Below are 23,624 nucleotides of genomic sequence, written 5' to 3'. Positions count from 1 at the left end.
TGAATCCATAATAAGAGCCCTCATTCCTTCACCACTGTGATCCCAAACAGAGCAGAAATTGTGTGAGCTGCTTTATATACAGGTGAACAAAGAGAGTGCTCCAGTTCTCTTTTGTCATTGAATCCAATGAGATCCATTTGCTCTTAAGTTCAGATTCTGCATTTAAATTAAGCACTGCATGCTGAATTGTGCATGCCCTGCTTGATTCAGGGGAACACCTTCCACTTGAACACATGCTCAGCATAAACTTGTCTTAACTCCTGCACAAGATGGACTCCTGAAGTTTCTCCTGGAGCAAGATACTGTTCAGTCATGGCAAAACTGAATTTTCAGACAAGAATAGTTATAGCATTTAATTTTAAAAAAAAATTTAAATAATATGACAATAAATAGCTTTAAGTCATATGAAATGTTTGTCATTATTCCGGAAGTTCATATTTCGAGTTTATTAAACTTCTGAATTCTTTAGGTAGAACATGTATCTAGTGCATTTGCTATAGTGGAATCCAAAAATATCTTACATTATTTAAAAATATTAAATTTAGCCCTACCACAAACATGTATCCACTTCTGGGATGACCCAGTAGCAATTCTGAGAAAAGTACATAATTTTAACAAATAAAGAGAAAAGCCTTCCCAATTTAAATTAGAGGAAGGGCTCATGCACAAACTGTGAGTTGATCTGCCCCTAAATCTGGTCAGAGTATTGAGCAATTCCTAAAATTTTACCAACAGTGCTGCTCCAGCTAATCTCATTTATAGGGCCGCTGTATGTCTGATTTACACCACACCTCAGTTATGATAAACACCTATAGATACAAACAAAAGTGTGCCTGGATGAAGAAAATAATAAAAGCTGCAGGATAATGCAGATGTTAAAGGTTGTTAACATTTTTATAACCAAGTCTGCAGACATTGTAAAAGATGCCTTCTGCTCTGGATCAATTTGTGGACTCAATTTGCAGCCATAATTAAGGAATGAGTTGGTTATGCTGAAAGGTCTATAGAAATTATAAAACTCAACTTCTGTGGAAAAATTAACACAAAACCATGGATAGGTAATGTGGCAACTCTTTGTACCTCTGCAAGTTCTCTTCATTTTTATTCAAACTTCTTTTGCTAAAGCATTGCAGAAGAGGAAGCAATACTTTGGGAAAATTCAGCAGAATTCTACGTGGTCTGAATATCATTTGATAAAACAGCAACTGCAGAATGGGAGTGCTGGGACATGCCAACACACATCAGATTAAACCTTGATGATATTATTGTATAAAGCAATATTAACATCACCATGGATCAGCTACAAAAGGAGTCCAGTTCAGTGTGGCAGGAAATGCATGTTAAACACAATTCTGAAATAACAGTAGAATAAATTAATGTTTAACAGGAAATATTAAACAAGAAAGTAATTGAACCTCTTTCACAAATGTTTTCTTTCCTTAAAGGCGCAACTCAGAAGAAAGCTTTGCCCTTGTACTGTTTTCTTTAACAGTCAGCATAAATCTATGCTAGAGGAGACTCTTTGATTTGTAATTAACTTATTTTTAATAGAATAATATAATTCTTAAAGAAATTACATAGAAACATCAAAATCATTATTTTAAGCATTAAAAATCTGCTTTTACTGAAATGCTGATTTTTGATCTGTAGTGATTCCTGCACCTTAAGATAAATCCAAAGGAGAAAAAGGAATCACTAGAAATAATTATGTCTCCTATCCAACACAACTGTTTCGGCTGCCTTACTCCACAGGTCATCTCAAGACACGTTGTTTTTCTGTTGAATGCATTAGGAACTTGCAGAACTTTGTTCTCTCAAGTAGTTACTAATCCTCATCCTTCCAGGACTTAGTGTTTAAAAATTAATCTGTAGCTGCACTTTGGAAAGACTCCTCTGTTACCAGTTCTGTAACAACTTCTCACAAACACACCAGTTTTGAATCTGGTTTCATGTCTTGGATTGAGGAATATTTTGCCATTTTATAGCTCATTAATTGATCTGATAAAGAATTGGGATGAGTAAAATGCACAGTGAAAAATCTTTCTGCTTATTGCCATACTATTTCATTGTAATTTTGGCCAGAGAATGATAAAAGTGTGTTAAATATTGATTTGCTCAGTTTGGCTTGGGCTGACTTCATCTCACTTCTGCTTTTTTATTACAAAGTTGTTCATAACTCCTAAATGAATCTACAATTTGAGCAAGAGACCTTTCCCCTCTCATTTACAATTGAGAAAGGATTTGTTATTCTGCGTCTCGTAAAGTGATCCTGTGTATGAATGTGGCACCTCTGACTTTGCCATGACTAAAATCAAAATATTTCTGCATTTTGAAGGACTGAAGTCAAAGTGGGTTTAACACAGTTTGTAGCCTTGTGATTTGGGAAGATGCTCACCAGGGAAATCCAGTCAGCTAATGTTTCCCCAATGTGCAATTCAGAGCCCTGAGAAATGAAGCTCTGACTCAGATTTTTCCTCTAAGGAATCCTTTCTCTCATGCTCCAGGTCTCCAGTGACTGCAGCAGGAATTTAGGGAGATTAGCTTTGGTAAACTAAAACTGGTCTTTATGAATACTTTCCTTCCCCTGAGGGAAAACATTGCCCAAACTATCATTTCTGTTAGTGCTAAGAACAAAAAAGGGCATTTTAAAGTATCTCAAGCAAAGGAAAAATTTTAATAAACACAAATTTTCTCTGTTTCTTCTTCCTCTCAGTACTTAGAATATTTACCCAACTCTAATTCACTATTTTGGTCAGGATGGAAAGAACTGTACGTTGTACATAGGAATAGGGAGCAAAATAAACCTGTCACCAGGTTTTAATTTGTTTACAGAAAGAGGAACTTGAGCCAGTCGGGTTGCTTGTCACCAGATTTCATTTGCTGTAGGTGAGACGAGCCCTCAAGCTTCCAGCTGGGTTTCGTTCATGGCTGTGGATTCCCCGTGTGCAGATATCGTGTATGTCCTGTGGGCAGAGAGGGTACAAGGGTCATTTTGTCACACCAAGATGGGAATTAAATTCCTCCTTCTGGGAAGTGATTCCTCCAGACCATTTTGTTCACTGCACAGGCCTGGAGAAGCCAGCTTGCATTCAGCTTGAGGGACTGGGTGAGACTCCTTCAGATGTTAAACACAAAGCCAGCCACCAAATATCCACTGAAGGCTCTTGGAACATGTGTCCCATTTGACTAATACTGCAGAAGAGATTTTGGCAAACCATAAATTCAACACCTCAGACATTTACAACATATATAAACTCTGTATCTTCTGCAGATGAAATGAATCTCCGTGCAAGATTATGGAATGATCTGCTACATGAAGCTGTGGAAGCTCAAGATTGACTGAGCAACACACCAAAAATGCTGGAACTGGTAGGGGAATAATATGAATGATAAAATGGTGCTTCATGTTTCTATCAAGGCACATATGTTTTAGGCCTATGGAGCAAATTACTGGAATTCTGTTGTTTCACAGTCCCTTATGTGTGCCAGGGTGTTTGTGACAGTCTACACTGTCAGATTAACATCCATCATTTTCTCCTTGTTCATCCACAAAAGTCAGGCACTTTTCTGGCGTAATGAAGCACTTTATGTACTATATATACTATATAATACTTTATATATTATATAGAACATTGTATATACTATATAATACTATATATACTATATAACACTTTATATACTATATAGAACAAAATAGTTTTCCTCCAAGTGCATAATTAGTGTTTTCATGAATTCCACAGGTGAGCAGCACAAACTTTGCCTGAGGGTTGTAAATAAAAAAAAAGGAGACTTTCTTATGAGATAATTACACTTTGATTGTCTGGTTTGAGGTGGGTTTTCCTGGTATAAATGGTGCTGGCTGGCTGAGGAGGTGCTCCCTCTCCCTGCTGATTCTGTGCCTGAAATGCATAGTATTAACAGGTTAATTATGGAAGGAATTAACAAAATTCTCTTCCATTTTCTTCACTGGCAAATAGAGGTCATCAACACCTTCTGGAGGAAACTCATAGGGTGATGTGAAAGAAAAGGATTAGGAAGACAGAATTGATTCAACACACATTAAAACCAATAGAACTTTTTTCCAAACTATATCAATGGAGTTGCAGCTTCTTCTCCTTGTACACCTACAGTCACTTTACAAATTCTCATGGCAAGAAAAATCCCAAATCAAAATGGTCATGGTCAAACCCAAGAAATAAAACTCAGTGAGCTGTGATTCTTGGTAGATCTTATTTTGGTACTTTTTGGAACATGGAGTTCTTAAAGATATCCCACTCCCCAAAGAAGAAATTACCTTGATTTCTTCCAAGAGCTCTTGGCCCTCAGCCCTCCCGGCCGGCAGCAGGCAAACTTGCAGTCGATGACCTGGTAAATGATGGGGTTGTACATGGCTGCTGACTTTGCAAGCAGCGTTGGTATCACTGAGAACTGGATGGGGACCGAGTCTGGCCGTCCAAAGGCTGACCAGACCGAGACCACGGCGTAAGGGATCCAGGCAATGAGGAACCCTGCGCAGATCAACATTGCCACCTTGTGAGAGCAGAAAAGAGACAGCAGGGTTTATCCAGAACAGTCAGACACTGGCAGAGCAGCACAGAGCCAGGCAGAGTGCAAGGGAATTGCACTCCACTGAATGGAAAAGAAAAATGATAACTTGCTTTTTCATATAAATTTACAATATGAAGAAAATCTGCCTTTTTATCTCGTGACACAGAGTAGTTAATGAGTCTGCTATCAGACCTTCAAAAATACAGTAAAGTCTGGCTAAATGTGAGGAAACTAAATGAGATTTCAGAAAATAATAATAGCTTGACATTGAATTCAAATTATTTAAAGAGGGGATTCCTTTTGAAATGCAGAGTCTACTTTTTAGGATAATATACTGACAATAGCAGAGTGTGAAGGTTCTTGAAAAAAGATCTTTTGAAAATTGGGAATTTACCTGACAGTGAGAACGCTAGTAAAATGTCTAGATTTATTCCTCCTAACCCAAATCATGGATTTTCACTCAATTAGAATACTCAATTTCACTCAATTAAAAGCAAATTTATCTTAAATATTTTAGTTCTGATAAACGAGTTCCTGGTAAATTAGTAAGTGACCTCCTTATAATGTAAAAAAATGCAACCATAAGAAAGTTTACTATAAATACCAAAGAAAAACTGTTTGGGGCCAAAATCTGTGATTTGTATACTTTACCTGAACCAGCCTGTCTGCACTCGGTCACAGCCTGATATCACTTCAAATGATGCCATGCCATCATACATCCTGAAAAACATCTGCCTTTATACTGCTGCCATTGACAGATTAGTGCTGCATCCACACCGGTAGCAGCACATGTGCACTCATTTGGAATAAGGCAATTAGCAGGATTAGAATACAAAAAAAAAAAAAAAAAAATCACCAGAAAGCACAAGGGGTGTGGACATTGCATAACCTTTCCTGTAGCCTGTTCTTTTTGTGGTCTGTCACTGAAGGAACAGTGCAGGTAAGCCAAGGATCTCAAACACAGCCTGCTTGTTATGAATTGTGCTGTGGAGTCAAATGGGTTGTAAGGGAGATTAATTTTCCATATTGATATTTACCCCAACATTGTGTTCTCCAGGGTAGATCCAAGACAGGAGGGAAAATTACTGGTGTTGCAACTCAGATAACATTGAATTTTTACATGATCCTTCCAATATGCAAAAAAACCCGAAAACTGCAGCCTCAAATCAAAAGTTTGCAATATTCTTCAAGGGAAGTTTGTTGAATAACCACCAAAAAAAAGGTAACAATTTGAAACATCCTTTCGAAAGGCAAGTGAAGTTGTACCAGCTGTACTGGCAGCACTGGCTGGGCAGGTACATAGCAGACATTTTCAGATATGTTTAGACATAATGTCCCTTATTGCTGCAAGTTGTATAATTCTCAGTTCAACTCAGAAAAATTGTAATAAAATTTGATCAGCCAAGCAATACTTGCTGCTTGTCTCGCTTTTGGCATGTCTTATAGCAGCTGGTGAATCTTTTACAGCTAAGGAAACTGATTTTGTTCAATACAAGCCTTTATTTTGAGAGATTTCCTGGCACAATAACCAGTATCAAGGATCATGGCTGTCACCACTGCCAAACAGAAAATAGATTCAATCAGAAAGGGAAAACAGGATATGGTCTGAGATGGAAAATTAATTTTAGCAATTCAGTGCATTTTTATCAGCAGTTCATGGCTGAGCCTAACTGATAAATTATTTGCATAAAAACAATTGCAGCATCACAGGACCAATTTTGGTTTATATCTTCATTAACAGAGGAACGTAAACTGTTTGAAAGTTTTATTTCCCTACTACAATAACCTGCTCTCTGTCTGTTTTCTGTTATAATTCCTATACATATCAGTCACCTTAAATTACCATTTACAGCTGATTCTGAAAGCAAAGGAAGTTTTATGGTGCAGAGCAGGGTCACAGGGAGATTATATGACTTGTAAGGTCATAGGGGAAAGCTGTGGCAGAGCTGCAGAGTGGATCATGGTCTCAGGGACCCAAGTGCCCTGATCACCAAATTATGTTTCCACCACTGTTTTTTTCCCATCTTGACAGTAACAGAGAAACTACAAAAACCACCTTCAGAGCATTGTGTTGTTGTCTCCAAATCTGCTTATATGACCCAACACAGCAAACTGAGGAAAACATTCCTACCTACCTTGGTCAGCTTCATTTCAAGTATGTGGCTGTTCTGAATCCTGGTATCATAGTGAGAAACTTCTTTGGTGGATGACTTGACTTTTAAAATTATTTTGACGTAGGAAAACACAATCACCGCAGTTGGGAACAGGAGGCAGAAGAAAAGGATGCTCAGAACAAAAACCTGTCCAGCCACTGAAGCCTGTGCCAGCCACCAGTCCAGAGTGCAGGAGGTCCCGAAGGGCTCGGGGGCATAGCTCCCCACCCCAGCAAAAGGCACTGTAGCCCAGAACGTAGCATAGGCCCAGATTATTGCCAGGCAGATAAATGCATGATGTCTCTTAAGCCAGGTACCTGGAGGAAAAGTCAAGAGTTACAAGTTCATGTCCAGATGTGTTTGGAATACGTCGTGTCATGTGGAAGGGTCCAAGGCCAGGCTGGATGTGGCTGTGAGCAATCTGCTCTCCTGGAAGATGTCCCTGTGGAGCCTTTGGAATTGGATTGTGTTTGAAGTGCCTTCCAACCCAAACCATTCTGTGATTCAGTGAAATATGAGGTTTTTTGACAGTTTGACAACTTTGTCATGTTCATCTTTGCTCTTTCCAGGAGTCCAAAGTGACCCTGAGCTCACGTTGTGCCTCATGAAGACAAAGGCACACTCACATGGAAGGCTCCACCTGTCCTTATTTCAGATCTTTGCTTTAATTTGTGATTAATTAGAACTGAGAAGAGTCCAAACTAAAGAAATCCAAACAACCAGCTCAGCAACAGTCAGGGGAATCTTGTCCAGTAATTTCAATTCTTCAATGTCACTTAGGTTTTTTCCTATTCTTTCTCTCCTGTGTTACCTGACTAAAGCTCAAACTCAGCAACTGAAAGACAACGCTTTACAGTGGAAATAAGATATCTAAGATTTAATATTACTTTTTCATTCTTTTCCAGTACAGAAAATCACCATGTGTATCCTGTCAGCAGTATCTGTAATAAGTGTTTTCATGTAACCTTGCCTTTTTTTTAAGTAAATACATATAGAACTTCTGGAGATCAGAACACTGTCTCTCTACTCATCTTGCATATGGCTTTAATTCATCTAGAAAAAGTTTCAGTTTGCAGAGTTTTGATCATCATCTACAAGTTCAAAATATAGGACTCAGATAGAACTAACAAATTTAAATATTTCATTTTTGCAGAAAATTGCAATATGGTTCCTTCCATCTTGGAATCCCCAACTCATTTGTAGTTTCTGACTCGCAGGGGATTTTTCACTCACTTCACACTAACATTAAGATTTAAAATAAAACCAAAGCAAAGAAATACCTATAATTTGGAAGTGTCCCTTTTCTGCTGATTTTACATGTCAAGATCACTGGAAGGAAAATGAACATTGCCTGACAAATGGTGTATTCATGTATTATGTCTGAGAGACAGAAAGGTGCTTTGTTGTGTTCAGGGGTGGAAAAACAAAGCAACAATAGCATAACTATTAAAAGAGAAACATTTTTTAATGACCTAGACAGAGCATGATAAACATGTCTGTTTATTGTTCTCCATAATTTTGTATGGGCCACCATGATCAGACCCCTTGAGAATAACTGTTTTGAGGAGTTTTCTATCTCATTAACTAAGATATCATGTTAAACACCACAGCTGGTGGCATGAATGCAGCCATTAAATATTCACTTCAGCTCACCTAGTCTGTAAAAAATTGTCTGTGATTTGGGTTGCCACTGAATTATTTTGATAAGACTTTTATAGAAAAAACTGAAATCCTGCTTAATATTATTGTTGCATCTAACACAGCTAAGGAGACCTTCCCTGTGCTCCCATTTAGGGTAAAAGTATGACACACCAGGTCTGTGATAGCACACCTTAGCACAGTACCACAGCTTTTATCTGCTTGCACAGACTGGCTTATTTACACTTCCTAGCTGCAAACCTTCCTTACAGCTTAACATGATGGATATTTCATGTCATCATAAAGAAATCTGTTGCGTCCCTCAAGTCACATGGGCAAGGTGTTTATTACTTGTAAAGTCACCTTGAGTATTCCCTGTATTTGGATGGGAATTTAGTCCCTTACATTGCAGGAAGATCATGTTTTTTGAACTGTGACAATATCATTTATCTGGAAAGAATTAAGCATATAATACATCATATTCCAGAGGTAGAAGGTACTGATGGATATGGTGGTAACACCTTACACTGCTAAATTAATTTCATCCTCTCAGGTTCCATTTTCATATTTGAGAGACTATTTCACATTATGACTTATTGCCCTTCCAAATCTCTTAGGTGCTTTAAATAGCTTGCGACACACAGCAGAGGAATTTAGGCATTTAATAAGGGATATTTTTATGTTTTGGTCGATAAGACCCTGCAATATGTGCATTACTTGCATCTGTTAATGCAGATAGGCCTTGATAGACATAAAGTGATTTATCTGTGGAGGGGTTACAAAAACTCATGGCTTAAGCAGACAGCAGAGGGACAACAGTGAGGGTGTTATGTCCAGCAAAATGAATTTAACTGGGACTTTTTGGATCATGCAAACATGTTTCTCTCCTCTGTGCACTCCCCTCTATCTTTAAGAAAAGTATTCTGAAGAGCTTTATTATTACTTCAGTATAGTAAACCATAGCACTTAATACAGCTTTTTCACTGTCATAAACAATAGTTATCCATATATAGATACATATTTCTCTTACCATAGGACAAGTGGCAGATTTTCAGGTACCTGTCCAGGCTGACAGCTGTCATGGTGATGAGGCTCCCACAGCCAAAGAAGAAACCAGCCCACCCGTACCAGCGGCAGCCTATCCACCCAAACATCCAGCGGTGGGAAAAGAAGGAGATGATGCTGAAGGGTTTGCCTACAACTTAAAGGAGGAGAGAATGTCAGAAGCCCATCCTTGAGAAAATCTCCTTTCATCAGAAAGGCAAACCCTCTCCCTTGCAAAAACTAATACCCATAAAAGTGCTCAATGTGGAGAAAGGGCTTCAGGCAGAGTATGTGATGATTTTAAGCTGGAGGGTAAATTTAGATGGGATATTAGGAGGAAAATCTTTACTGTGAGGGTGGTGAGTCACTGCCAGGGGTTGCCCAGAGCAGCTGTGGGTGTTCCATCTCTGGATGTGTTCAAGGCCAGGTGGGATGAGATTTGGAGCAACTTGGTACACTGGAGGATGTCCTTGCCCAAGGCAGGGGTTGGAACAAGATGCTCTGTAAGGTCCCTTCCAACCCACAGCATTCTGTGATTCCATGGCTTGTGAGCACTCCATGCACAGGACTGAGGCTCAGGCAGCTGTAGCTGGATCCCATGGCACCAGGGATGAGGTAGGATGAGCCAAGCCTGAAGAAGGGCTGGAAAGTGGGGCTGTACTATAACCACAGGAACCAGAGATAAACCCACACTCTGGAACCAATCAGGGGCAGGATTTCCTCATTATGAAACCTCCAGAGCATGTGTTATGTCCACAGACCAACACCTAAACAGGATGGGTGATGGTGAGTCAGAGCCTGAAACAAGCACAGAACTACTCAGTCTACATCCCTGTAGGGTACTGGGTGTCTTCAAGCACAAGGTAAAGAAATTTGCCTTCAAAAAGGACTTTTTCAAGCCTGTCAAGTCCCAGCAGTAGGGTACACAGTGAGTTAAACTGTTGGGTGGGAAGGAAAAACATGAAAACATGGACATGAGCTGCAGAAGTGGCTTCAGCTCCTCTCCACACAACACATTTTTTTGGTGCCTCCTAGCAAGCCACTGCACACAGATAGCAAAACATTCTAAGCTTCCCCGAGAGATGGGAAATGAGTAACTATTTTTGAGCCTTTCTCTTGGTGGCACTTGATCTCCTTCCTCCACAGGTAAAAGTGAGTGCTGCATTATGGAAGAAGTGAAGTTTGGTCAAATGATATTCCATTCTCACCTTAAAGCAGGTTTGCATTGTTCATATTCTTTTTAAGTATTGTGACAAAGAGAAAGTTTGAATGTTTTTATTATCTAGTTGGAAATCTCTTCTTTCTCCTAACTTTTACCTTTTTCTTGGTCTTAATTAGGCAAAGAAAATAAATCAACTTTAATGGAACAGAAAACTCAAAAATTTTTTTCCAAACACTTCAGTTTTACTGGTCTTAATTAGGCAAAGAAAATAAATCAACTTTAATGGAACAGAAAACTCAAAAATTTATAATCTAGGAACGTCTCTTTTCCAAACACTTCAGTTTTACATTCCAGCCTGATTTTAAATTCTCCCAGGCCTGAATATTCCAACTGCAACATTCAAACAACATTAAATATTGAACTCCACATTCCTATGACTGTATTCCTTCCTGCACAGGAGCAGCCAGAGGATTCCAGCCTGATTTTAAATTCTCCCAGGCCTGAATATTCCAACTGCAACATTCAAACAATATTAAATATTGAACTCCACATTCCTGTGACTGTATTCCTTCCTGCACAGAAGCAGCCAGAGCACCTTAAGGATTTGAAAACCTCTCCGCTTCCCTGGGCTGGTTTCCCTGGCTGAACCAGTGTCTGTAATGTCATAGAAGCCCAGGGAATTGGTTTATGAAGAGGGAAAAAATGATCTTGGAAATTGTATTTCCCACAAGGTAACCTATTCATACAAACGAAGACAAAAATTTCCATTTTGTTGAATTGATCTGTAGGAAAATATTTTTCCTAAAAATATTCCATTTCACATTGAACTGATGTAAAACTATACATTGTCTTTTCACTCTTAACAGAAAATTAAAGCATTTCTTCCAAAACCGAATCTTGCAGAAAATTACCATTATCTTCTATGCCAAAAGCATCAGGATTGAAAACCCTTCAAAAGCAGATGCATTTTTTAAAAAGGTATTTTTGGATTAGCCTAAGCCTGTAAGGAAAGTTCTGCCTGGACCTGCAGGATGTTCTCAGGTCAGTGCATGATGTGCTTTTCTCTGAGCAGAATAAATGCATTTTTAATTTTTCAAGCAAAAGCTGACCTCAGTGATTAAGGTTTCAAGAAAAACATTAAATATGACAAGGTCTAGGTTATGTGCTAACAATTAAGTCAGCAACCTTAGGCATATAAGTGACTGACAGCTTTAAAGGCCAACACATTTCTTTGCACGAAATCAAATTTCTCCTCAGCAGCAGGACCGGGAGCAGCCCCAAGCACGGTGTCAGTACAAAATCAGTCTGAGGCAGCTTTGAACAAGAGGCTGGTGCCACCCTGTGGAAATCTGCAGGAAGAAGAACTCTTCAAAAAGTTGTTAAGACAAGTGTGTGAAATATGAGGATTGCGCAAAAAAAAAAAATATTCTCTCTTCAGTTTGTCCAGCAGACAGAATCCATCACATTTCTCAACTTAGCACCTTCCATTAATTAAAAAAATAAAAAAAAAAATAGAGAACCAAGCAAGGCTCTGGGAATCACTATTTTTAACTCCAAAATTTAAAGCCCAGGTGGATTGAGATCCCCATGGAAGAAAGCAAGGTGACAAGTGGTGCACTGGTAGCAGATCATGACAGAGACCAGAGACACTTTCAGCCCTCCACTAAGAGGGGTCCCACACAAGCTGTAGTTTGAGTGGTTGGGACACAGTTTTTATAGTTAGGAGATACCTGTTAAAATTCATCCAATCACAGAATCACAGGATATTTTGGATTGGAAGAGATTTTAAAGCCCATCTCATTCCAACCCCTCTGCCAAGGGCAGAGATGCGATCCAGGTTACTACAAGCCCCATCCAACCTGGCCTTGGACATTTACAGGGATGGGGCAACCACAGCTTTTCTGGGCAACAATCATAATATAAAGCTGGGGAAATTCTCCTGAAGCACTCCTTCTCATTGGAGTGGCTAATATGAGCCTTATAATACAGATTCTTAAAACACAAAGAAAATCACAGAGGAGGGAAAAAGCCAGCCTGGGGTTTTTCCTTAACTTCTAAGGGTTGAGAGATGGAAGAAGGGTGTCCATTACAGAAATGCCAAAGAAATCACTGGGATTTCTCTGTGTGGTAGCAGTGATATTTATACTAACATCTTTCTTCTACTGAATTAGTGTTTCCTTCAGAAATCCATGTTTACTGACCAAAACCACTGGAATTTGCAGGAATGAGCAGATCTTTGGTCTTGTGCTGTGAGAGTTCAAAAAAGCATCAGTCTGGGGAAGCTGGGAGCCACCATTTTATATTGTTCAGTGATATTTTTGGAGTTTAGATGAGGGCAAAAGCATCTGGCAGAGACAAGGGTAGGAAAAGGGTGCAGTGGAGCCGAGGGCAGAGGTTTCAGTGGATACAGCACACAGGGGACAGATGCCCCTGCAAGCATGGGAATATAATTCCCTTTATATGGCACTGGGGAGATCCCATGGTCAGCTGGGTCCTGATACCCACTGGATTGTCTGCCATCCAAAATATCCTTTTCTAAAGGGCATCCAGCCCTTTCCCTGTAAGCAGCTGAATCAGCCTCATATCAAGAGCCAAAACAACCATCTCTGCAGCTCTGGATAAACCTCTCCAAAGCTCCCTTCTCCAATGCCAGGATATCCAGACTGTGGGGTTGAAATAAAAATCCTCCCAGTTGGCTGATACTCTACAGATTGACACAAATGCTTATTTTTTCTGATCCAGAGACAAAGGAGGATGGCCACTAGAGAGAAAACTATTAGCTTTGATCAGCTGATGGCCACTGGCATTTTCCAATTATTAGGCTAAACTTGTATCTTTGAGGCATTTAGATCCATTCTATTTCACCCTATGGCAAAAAACCATAATTTTCTGCCCCTGTAATGCTGAGATATTTTGTGGTTATTGTGCCAGGGTGCATATGGAAGCTGCCTTTGGAGACCTGCCCAGTGCTGGGGTGAACAGGAGCTCTGCCTGTTTGATAAAATCAACCCCAGTTTTTCCTCTGTGCTGTTCATTTCTTCCCTTCAAGTTGTTCAGGAATGTTGTTTTCCATCCTCCCCTATTATTTACATGCGAATAATAGAGCAGAAATATCTGCAGCAAAAGGCATTTGATGCTCCCATGACTTCCAGAGGAACGTCTCTTGCTGCTGCCAGGCAGAATGGAGAGATAGTAAAAATGAGGGAAAATAAAAACATGAAATTACCTGAAATGCCCAGATCACATACTGCTAAATTAACAGTCATTATCTCAGCAGGCCTCAGCTTCTTTTTTCGCTTTGAGGACATAAAAATAACATACCCATTTCCCAGAGTTGAAAGGATCCCTGATAATGGAAAATAGAATAACATTAAAATTAGAATCATTCTCAAAAACAGCAATACTCCATCTTCCTTGGGAAATTCCCTGATATTTTCAGCCTGAACTTGTGGTCCCTAAGGCTGGGCATTTTGCCCTGAAATGTGATCCCCTCATTGTCTCTGTGCAGCTCCCAGAGACATCGGCTGCAGACACATCCCTCCCACAGCAAATGCTGCTTTCCCCTCTGCAGCAGGGCATGGCTTTCACCAGCTGAGCCTGCTCAGACATCGACTGAATGCTCACAACAGAAACCTCAGAATCCCCCTGCCCTGACCAGCACAGTTCTCACTCAAAGGTTTACACAGCCACAAGAATGAAATTCAGCTCTCTATATTCACAGGAACCAGAATCTGACTAATTTCAACTTTATTAAATACCCTAATCAGATGTTAAGGGATACATTTCCAGTTAATATATTAATATCAAATCTTAAATCTTACATAAAAAAATTATTCTATCATAAGAAAGAAAAATTATAAAATAAATCTGATTATTCGGATTTTAACTTTCAGGTGGAATTAAGTGTATGGGATCCTTCTCATATTGGCTGACATATTTTTTTCCATTTCATCACTCAAGGACCCTCAGGTACCAGCTCTGCAAGTGCATGGAATTAATCACACCAGGCAGAAAATTGTAGGGTTTCCAGTTCCCTTAAAGAAAATGTGTCTTCATTAATTCATGTTTTAAAGAGTTTAAGGTCGGAGTGAGAGTTTTGCTGTGGAAACACAGGACAGCACAGAACATCCCTCTCATGGAGCCAGAAGGTGAAAATCCCAAAGGGACCATGGCCCACTGAGCCTCACACCAGATCAGGGGAGACACGTCAGAGCAAGGGAAATGCAGAAGAGTGAAGAGCAAAGAGTGCCTGTGCTGCCATTGCCCCGCAAAAGGGACCTACAACAGCACTGAGGGAAATGCTGGGAAGAAGTTCAGCCCAGGAAAGAGTGAGGAAGGGCATTTTCCATAAGTATTTTAGGTATAAAGGGTGAGGAAGGGCATTTTCCATAAGTATTTTAGATATAAACGGTGAGGAAGGGTGCTTTCCATAAGTATTTTAGGTTTATTTTGTTTCTCACTACTGAAATCAGTAAATAAGCATTAAGCTTTGGGGACTGGAACCACAAAAGGGTGAGGAAGGGCATTTTCCATAAGTATTTTAGGTATAAATGGTGAGGAAGGGTGCTTTCCATAAGAATTTTATTTGCTGAAATCAGTAAATAAACGTTAAACTTTGGGGCCTGGAACCACACGATGAGAGTTGGAAAGAGCTGATCTTTAAGGTCCATCCCACCCAAAGCATTCTGTAATTCCATGATTCTGAATTTATTCCCTCAAGGAGCCTGTTTGCCCACTGCAGTAACTGGGAGTGGATCTTTCTGTCTTTCCCCCCACCCTGTCTTCATCTCCACTGCTTTTTCTCTGCCTGTTTCCTCCCTGTCCCACTCTGAGGGCTGTCCTGAGTGCTTGGCTACCTGCTGAGGCCAACTCCTCACACCTCTCCAAAAAAAGTGATAAACTCAACTTTTGATGAGGCACCAAAGTCACCCTTTGTGCTGCCTTGTACACGGGGCTCTGCTGGGGCAAGCTCTGTTTCCAGAGGGCCCCAGCACCCTCCAGCCCCCCAGCAATGCTGCTCTCTCCAAATGTTGTACCTTTGAACACCATGTAATTTTCATCTGAATCTTCTGGCAGGCCAGACCTCAGGAAATGTAGTTCGGTAATTAAATGAGTATTTAATTATTTAGTGATTAATTTGGTAATTCAGTAATAAATAATCCAGTATTTAAATGGGTATTTTGTTATTTACTCTGGTCCATCAATGGCACAATGCTCTTGCAAGGGTGCTTTGTCCCCACAAAATCCAGAAACCCAACCTGGGAACATCCATGAGGCAGAGAGAGAAATGGTTCCCAGATGCTAAAACCAAATTTTTTATCAAGAAATATGACTGACTGAGGAACCAAAAGTATACCAAACTCAGGAAAAAAATACTTTAATTTTTAATTTTTCTGTATTAACTGCAACACATTGGAAATTTTTTATGTTGACAGTATTGTTTTCTGTATTATTTTACAAAATAAACAGAAGAAGAGAAGCTGGCTTATTACTGATCTTAGGTTTTCTCATCAAATTTTATTTACCTTGGGTGAATTAAATTCTAAGAACAACCTATTCTTATGGCTCTGCAAATTATAAGCAGCTCTGAATTATAAGCAGATAGAGGTATTCATATAAGTTATTTTCTGCCTCACAGCTGAGTGAATGAATCTCAGTGCTGTGAGCATTTTTCATGTATTTTAATCCTTTTCTCTCTTAATGCCATTTTCCTCTCCAGTGATATTTAGGATAACTAGAGTGCCAGCATCCAGCCTGAAATACCTTTTGAAAGCGTTTGACATTTTCCTGAATCTTTTTCAACTGACTGGCAGTCTAGAGAGACATCTCTATCAGCCAAGTAGCTCTGAAGTTGCCAAATTATTCTGAAACCACTTCTCGTTATTAATATCAATGTTTCAGAAAGCCCCAGCCCATCCTAATCCCTCTTAATCCCATGGCTGGAAGGGGTCCATTGATCATTTGTGTTGCCTTTTGTCTATGCCTGCATCTGAAAATTGCTTATCTGAATCTTTTTATTAACTCCTTCGTGATCAAAACTCTATGATATCCTCAGGTGAGGCATCCAATGCTCCATTTCTCCTGCTAGGAAATGACTTTCCCAGCAGTCAGCTGAAGCCCTTGCTGGAGCAGGCTCCCAACTCTGGTAGGTTGGAAAAAGACTCTTCAGATGATAAAAAAAAAGGCTCTTTTCCAGTAAAACCGTCCATGGCACCGTGGCACTATTACATACAAACAAAGAGCCAAGGATGTAATAACTAAAAAAGTGACACATCCAGAGACAGAGCCAGGCTGAGACACATGACCTGCAGAGAGAGGGGAAAGTGCTTACAAGTAACCAGCTGGAGAAATAAACTTCCACTTCTCCAGCCTGACAGTGGCACTAAACCATTAGATGAAATACATTAAAAAAAAAAAAAAAAAAGGGGGGGGGGGGGGGGGAAAGATAGTTCAGGATTTTGTTTTCAATTAAGCTGTTTCATAACAGGCTGAGGAAGTGTGCACCACAGTTTGTAAATCAATAGTGACTTGCCAAGGGGTTTCAGAGGAGCTGGCAACCAGCTCAGTAGTTTGTCACCCTGCCTGGCTGTACAGTGAATCAATCAAGGCAATGATGAAAAAGCTGGTGGGGGAAGTGGCAAAGAAAAAACAATTGGATTCTCATAACCATGTGCATAGTCTGATTTTTTTTCTAGGCAATTAGAAAGCTACGCATGGAAATTAACTACTCAGGACAAAGGATCATGTACTCACATAGAATTTATCAGACTAGTCAAGACTCCTGATTTTTCTTCAAAGACAAAAACCCAATTATTTTTCTATTTCAAACTGAAATACTTCAGCTGTACACCGTCTGACCCTAAAACCTCTGCAGAGTTTCCTGATAAGATCCATCCTTGTTCACTCATCGTTCAGCTTTTTCGCCTTTTTGAAAGAAATTTTAAACTCACTTGCATCTTACACAGCTCAAGTGCAAAAAGATGCACGAAAGCAGTCCTGGCTTCCCACCTCCTGCTTCCCTGTCCCTGCTGTCAGGAGGCACCCACAGGCCATCCTCAGGAGGAACCTCAATTTCTTGCAAAGGAAGTTCAGTGGAAAAATGTGACAGGTTTGCTCTGAATCACAAGTCACCACAGGCATGGAATCATAAAATCATTTAGGTTGGAAAAGACCTCCAAGATGATCAAGTCCAAATTTTGACTGAACATCACCATGCCCACCAAACCATACTACAAAGTGCCACCTCCACTCATTTTCTGAACAATTCCAGGGCTAAAGACTTCATCATTCCCTGGGCAGCCCATTCCTCTGCTCAACCATTCTTTCAGGGAAGAATTTTTTTCCTAATGTCTTTACTCTACAGATCCAAGGAATATGAAAATACAGCACTTATATGGATATGGGAAGATCATAATTAGCTCTAATGAAAGCCACTAGTGAAGTTTGTTATGCACTCAAGGGCAAAGCAATTAACCGAGTAATTTTACTTGGTTGCATTTCAAAACACACACTTAAAAAATTAAGTTAATTCAAGCTAAATGTGGGATATGATGTGTACAGAAACATAGAGGTAGAGCAGAGCTACCCTGACCCAGGCCACTGGGTGCAATGAGTTCACAAGCCCAAAATCAAAATGATTTGAGACCTTTTAAAATTATCATTTCACTTTCCTCACATTGCTCACAAAATTCCTCTGTGCCTTTGTGGTTGGCTTTTTTCTTTTCACTGGAAGTTTTTGATTCTTGTTCCTTGCTTTAATTTGATTATGCCTGTGCTTTTCAAGATGTTTCACACCTGACAGGGGTAATTTTTGGAACAGGATAAATCTACACTAAATACAGTGAATATAACAAGGCAACACAGTGTATGTTGGGAGGATTCATCCATCAGACATATTTCTTGGGATTAAAGCTAAGTTTACTTAACCAAGTGAAAAAAAGACCCAAAGAGGGGGTTGTTTTGTACAGTTCAGTGAAAACTTCTCTCTGCAGAGCAACAGAAAAAAATTATATGTGTGAAAAGTGAGGATACCTACAAAACAGTGCATGAACACCAAGAACAGCACTGAGATACAGCTTCACCTGTCACCTCTGCTGCTCTGAATTCTTTTTTCAATAAAGACATAAGCAGAAGAAAAATGAGAAATAAACAGAAACATAAATAGAAGGGAAATAATAATAAAATCTCTGCTACCTCCACTCTGGAAAACATTGCATTAATTAGATCAGTCAGAGGTAAAGCAGTAAGACAGAGTAGAGGGGGATGTAAAGCAGTGAATGAGAAACACAAAGGTAGGACTGACTGACAGATCTTGGTATTTTCTGCACAACTCGTTGAACAAGACAATAAATCAAAACTGAAATAAATGTCAAGTAATCAGCCTTGTGAAGGCATCTGACACCTGGAGCCCAGGTTTTTTGTAGAACAGTTCTGTCCTCAGATGAGTTTTAGTGGGAAAATTGCTGTTGAGCTGTGAGAAATTGCATGAAGTAAGACCATACAGCATAAATGAACTTAAAATATATAAAGAAGAATGGAATGGAATGGAATGGAATGGAATAGAATAGAATAGAATAGAATAGAATAGAATAGAATAGAATAGAATATGGAATATCCTGAGATGAAAAGGACCCACATGGATCATCCAAGTCCAGCTCCTGATCTTGCAGAGGACAATTCCAAGAATCCCACCCTGTGCCTGAGAGCTTTGCCCAAATATTTCTTGAGTTCTGTCAGGCTTGGTGCTGTGACCACTGCCCTGGGGAGCTGTTCTAGCACCCAACCACCCTCTGGAAAAAATACCTTTCCCTGATGTCCAACCTAAACCTCCCTGACTCAGCTTCATGCCATTCCCTCAGGTGTCGAGTCAAATATGGACACAAAAAGACATAACTCTGCCCTCCTCCACAAAGTAAAGAAAGCAAACTATCAAGAATAAGGTCCAGTTTATCCCCAGAAGAAATAGAGACCAGCATTTTACTGCTGAATGATAACTCCTTGGCATGTGAATACTTTGAAATCAGTCCCTGATATCATGACTGTGCACTAACCAATAGATAATTGTATTTATTCTGCTTGCAAGGTCACTTTGAACCTTGTAAAGGACTCCAACACAAAAGGATGAGGAGGGTGCTAGGCAGAAAATATTGCTCAATATGATATGTAACAGAGGACAGACGATGCCAGTAGCTGAGCAATGGTCACATGAACACATCTGAGGGTGTTCACTGCTGGGTAGGCTCATGAGAGAGGCTGTGAGAACAAGCCATAAAACTCACAATGCATAGTGAGGACAGCCCTATTCTGCCCAGGGATGAATTAAACTGCGCAATCTATCAGTTATTAAAAACAATGAGTATTTCTTCACTTTTTGCTGAAACATCTACTGCTAGTCACTTTTGGCTACCTGCAGCAGCATTATCTGTTGATATTAACTACTGACACCATATTTCTAACACATTATCTCTCCTCCCCCCCAGATATTATTTTCTAGATGAGAAAATGTGTAATTAACATCTAATGAACAGCAGCTTCTGCCTCTTTTCTGAGAGCTGCTAGGATGCAGCAGCACAGTCACATTTCAAAGACGAAATATAAAATCATTACCAATTATTGTCAAATAAAAGCCAGCTATGATGTCAGCTTCTCTAGAAAGCTTTGATGCAAAGGGATCTTCCTTTTGGAGATTGTGTGGGATGTATTCGTCCTGGGAAGAATTGTTGTGATCTGATCCCATCCCACTCATGTCCAGTGAAGTGCCTGAAAAACAAAAGAACAGAGTTTGCAACAGATCACAGCTGCTGTTAGAAAATGTGAAGATATTTTTGTTCCGGCACAGGATCCATCTTCCCATTTTCAATTCTGCCCTGACACTTTCCAGGGCATTTCAGGATACCATTCAAACTTGCATAAAGCATCATACCATGATTTAGGTCATGACTTAATTTACCCAAGAACATCATTATTTACATGGGACCACAACAGGAAAAAGGCATTGAGCTATTGGAGAGTGTCCAGAGGAGGCCACGGGGATGGTGAAGGGTCTGGAGGAGAAGCCTTTGAGGAGCAGCTGAGGTGATGTGTTCTGTTCAGCCTGGAGAAGAGGAGACTGAGGGGAGAGGAGACTGAGGGGAGAGGGGACCTCACTGGGGTCTTTAACATCCTCATGGAGGATGTTAAAGAAGGGAAGTTAATGAAGGGATGTTAATGAAGGGAAGAGGAGGGGCAGGGTCTGCTCTGTTCCTTCTCATGACCAGTGACAGGACTGGAGGAAAGCTGGAGCTGAGTCTGTGCTCCTTGTCTTTGTCTATACACATGCTTCTCACAATGCCAAGAAACTGGGAATGATCTGCAGGGCAGTCCCAGCAGTTTTGTATCCCGAGGGGCACTAAGTCTGCAGATGGCAGCTCTGCAAATTTCACAGGTGAGTGAAAAATTACATCCATAAATTCTCCTTAGAGTTCCTTAGGCATTGTGTTCCAATGCAAATAACTTGGCCACAGTTATAAACAACAATTGGCCATTGGAATTGTGAAGCAGCAGGAGCATTAAACAATAGAGTCATCTAGAAAGGCTTGTTGGGTTTTCTTTCCATTTTCTTTTGTGTGGACATGGGTTATTGAGGTCAAACGTGTTAATATAAATAAAGGGAACACTGGTAGGGGAAAATGGGAATCTGGCAAACACCCATGAAAATCATCCCTCCAGGACAACTGAAGAGGAGTTCCTGCATAAGACAAAAACATTTCTGCCATGTTTGAAACCACCCAGCCAGGAGCTGCTTAGGGCATTCAGACACCCCAATTCCTCTTGCTGGTGCTTGCTGGGGCAGGAATGGCACTCATGAACTTAACACTTGACTTAGGGCTTCCATAACTTTTGCTGTGGAACCTGGGACAAGCTGTGAAGCTCTACATTTTTCCACTCAAAAGTCCAACTTGGAAGGGAGACTAAAGGAAAGACAAAAATTATTTCTTTATTTTACCCATTTGCTCTCTCTTTGGCATCCTGAAGACAGGCAGTCTTGTCAATAACAGACTTGGGTGGCCAGGTACACCATGTACACCTGAAGCACTCACAGCCCTCTCCCTATTGTTCTTCTAAAGGACAATAAAAGAAAAAAGAAAGATTTTACTGGAGGGGATTGAGCCATGAAAGCACACTGCTACTCTAGACATAGGAGAGAACAAAAATCATCCAGGCATATGGCTCCATGCATCGTTAAGTATTTAAAGTTCAGCAGCCTCATTGTGTTTTGGGATTTTTTTTAATTAAAAAAAAAAAAAAAAGGGCTGATTAACTTAAAAATAATTTTTAAAATATAACTGTTCCAGACAGCAGAGAAACCATTTTGGTTTGGATCAGGTACTTTGGTACAACAGCCTGGACAGTCTGAAAACGCCTTGTCTTGTACAAAAGGATGGACTAAAGAGTGAATCTGGGGAATAATCAGGATCATCCTGTCCATCCTACCAAAGCCACAGGTCTTGATCCAGGTTCCACCAGGCCTTTAAAAGGATCCTGGTGATTTTGTGTCCCCTGCAGGGTCCCTATGTGGCTGCAGCATTTGAACCATGGGGGTGGCTGAAGTGATGCAAATGGAAAAGCACACCTGGGACCTGTCAGCACAATTTGGGTTTGATGCAAATATCAGAGTGTTTAAGGGCATGTTCCTCCTTTGAGCCACAGCAGAATCTCCCACTCCAGTCAGTATCAGGTGGCTCACAAGGACAATATTTTGCTACATCCAAGCAGACAAACAAAGTAGCTTTAAATAGGAAATTTCAACTTCTGTGTATGCTAAACCCAGCCAGAAGTGCAGACACTGGGTTTTCTAATCTGCCTTAAAGCAAAGGTGCAGGTTTGCCAGACAAATCACAGCCTTGGGACAGGAGAAAGCCCTCTGTGGTTCTCCTAGACATGGAAAATTTTGCTGCTTCACTTGATATAAATTTTAATATTTGCTTGCAAATTTTAATATTGTGACAAACTATGCTCTCCAGCTGCTGAAAAAGAAACACTTTATCTCAGCTTTAAGCAGAGACAGCACATTATTTCTTGAAAATTTTCAACAAAAATAAAGGGAAATTAATGTCTAACTTCCAAGTATGTACACAAACTTTTCTTATTATTTTAAATCTTGTCTGGTGAATTAAAAATAAATTTCAGATATAAGAAGATAAAAAACAACTCTACTTAATTTACACAGAAATTGTTAGTGACATATCATGCAGGGGATTCATTCTTGATCATGGCTTTAAAAGATATTCATCATCCTGATTAGACAGGAATTAACAGTGCCCCCGAAATAAAGCTTTATTCCAGAATCAATCTCTCTTTTAAAATGCATAGGACAGAAAAGTGTGCAATTAACAGGGCTGATAATTAGTCCTCTTATAATTCCAAGTCAAGAAAAGCCACAATCCTAATCAGCATCTAATGTCTAAATATTGAGTTTAAAAATGTGGAGAGGGATAACTTTCATACTGGTAGGCAAAATGTGGCAAATGTAGGGGATGTGCATTTTCACAAATGCATTATTTCAGGAAGCAAGATTTGAACTGCCAGCTCTGTTGGTTTTATTTACACATGTGTTTTATAAGGTATCTCAGTATTAAATGCTTGATAAAGGTCGTAAATCATCTGATACACAGCCCCTAGAAGTTAATGGTCAGCAACAGGGACTATGAAATATTATTTTAGTAGAAACACAAGGAATCCATGCTTACCAGTCCTCATTTTTTTGCAAGTTCCTGGGAACTCCCAAAACATTTTGGGAAGCTAAAAATGGGAGGTGTAGCAAGCCAGGTTCAAATTATTGTGTCCTTTTACATGGGGTTCAGACAAATATGGGCACATAGTAGCAAAATCTGAAGTCCTTAATCTAACTTAGTAAGACTCTGAGTAAGAAATCTTAATTAGTAATTAATCTAAATTAATAAGAAAACAATCACTGTGCTTATGTTAGCCAGCCAAAAGGGGATGTACCCAGTTTATGTGTGACAGCTAAACTGGTAAAATGGGGAAAGCATTTTTGTAAATTTGCAGGCAAATGAAGGAAATATTAATAACAACCATTA

The 23,624-nt window shown here is 39.8% G+C and overlaps 1 protein-coding gene across 1 annotated transcript; it reads right to left on the bottom strand.

The window, feature by feature from the left end:
* Positions 1-2,899: 2,899 nt before the first annotated feature.
* OPN5 (opsin 5) lies at positions 2,900-20,297 on the bottom strand. Its single transcript, XM_041419973.1, has 6 exons — positions 20,152-20,297; positions 13,772-13,891; positions 9,370-9,534; positions 6,684-7,018; positions 4,295-4,530; positions 2,900-2,963 (listed from the first exon to the last, which is right to left on the bottom strand). Exons 1-6 carry the CDS (start codon positions 20,288-20,290, stop codon positions 2,900-2,902), a joined length of 1,059 nt encoding a protein of 352 aa, XP_041275907.1. The 5' UTR covers positions 20,291-20,297.
* Between the last annotated feature and the right edge of the window lie 3,327 nt (positions 20,298-23,624).

Source organism: Onychostruthus taczanowskii, unplaced genomic scaffold, assembly GCF_017590055.1.
Source record: "Onychostruthus taczanowskii isolate IOZ18803 unplaced genomic scaffold, ASM1759005v1 scaffold11, whole genome shotgun sequence".
NCBI classification, from domain to species: domain Eukaryota; kingdom Metazoa; phylum Chordata; class Aves; order Passeriformes; family Passeridae; genus Onychostruthus; species Onychostruthus taczanowskii.
This window is presented reverse-complemented; position numbering and strand designations above follow the sequence as displayed.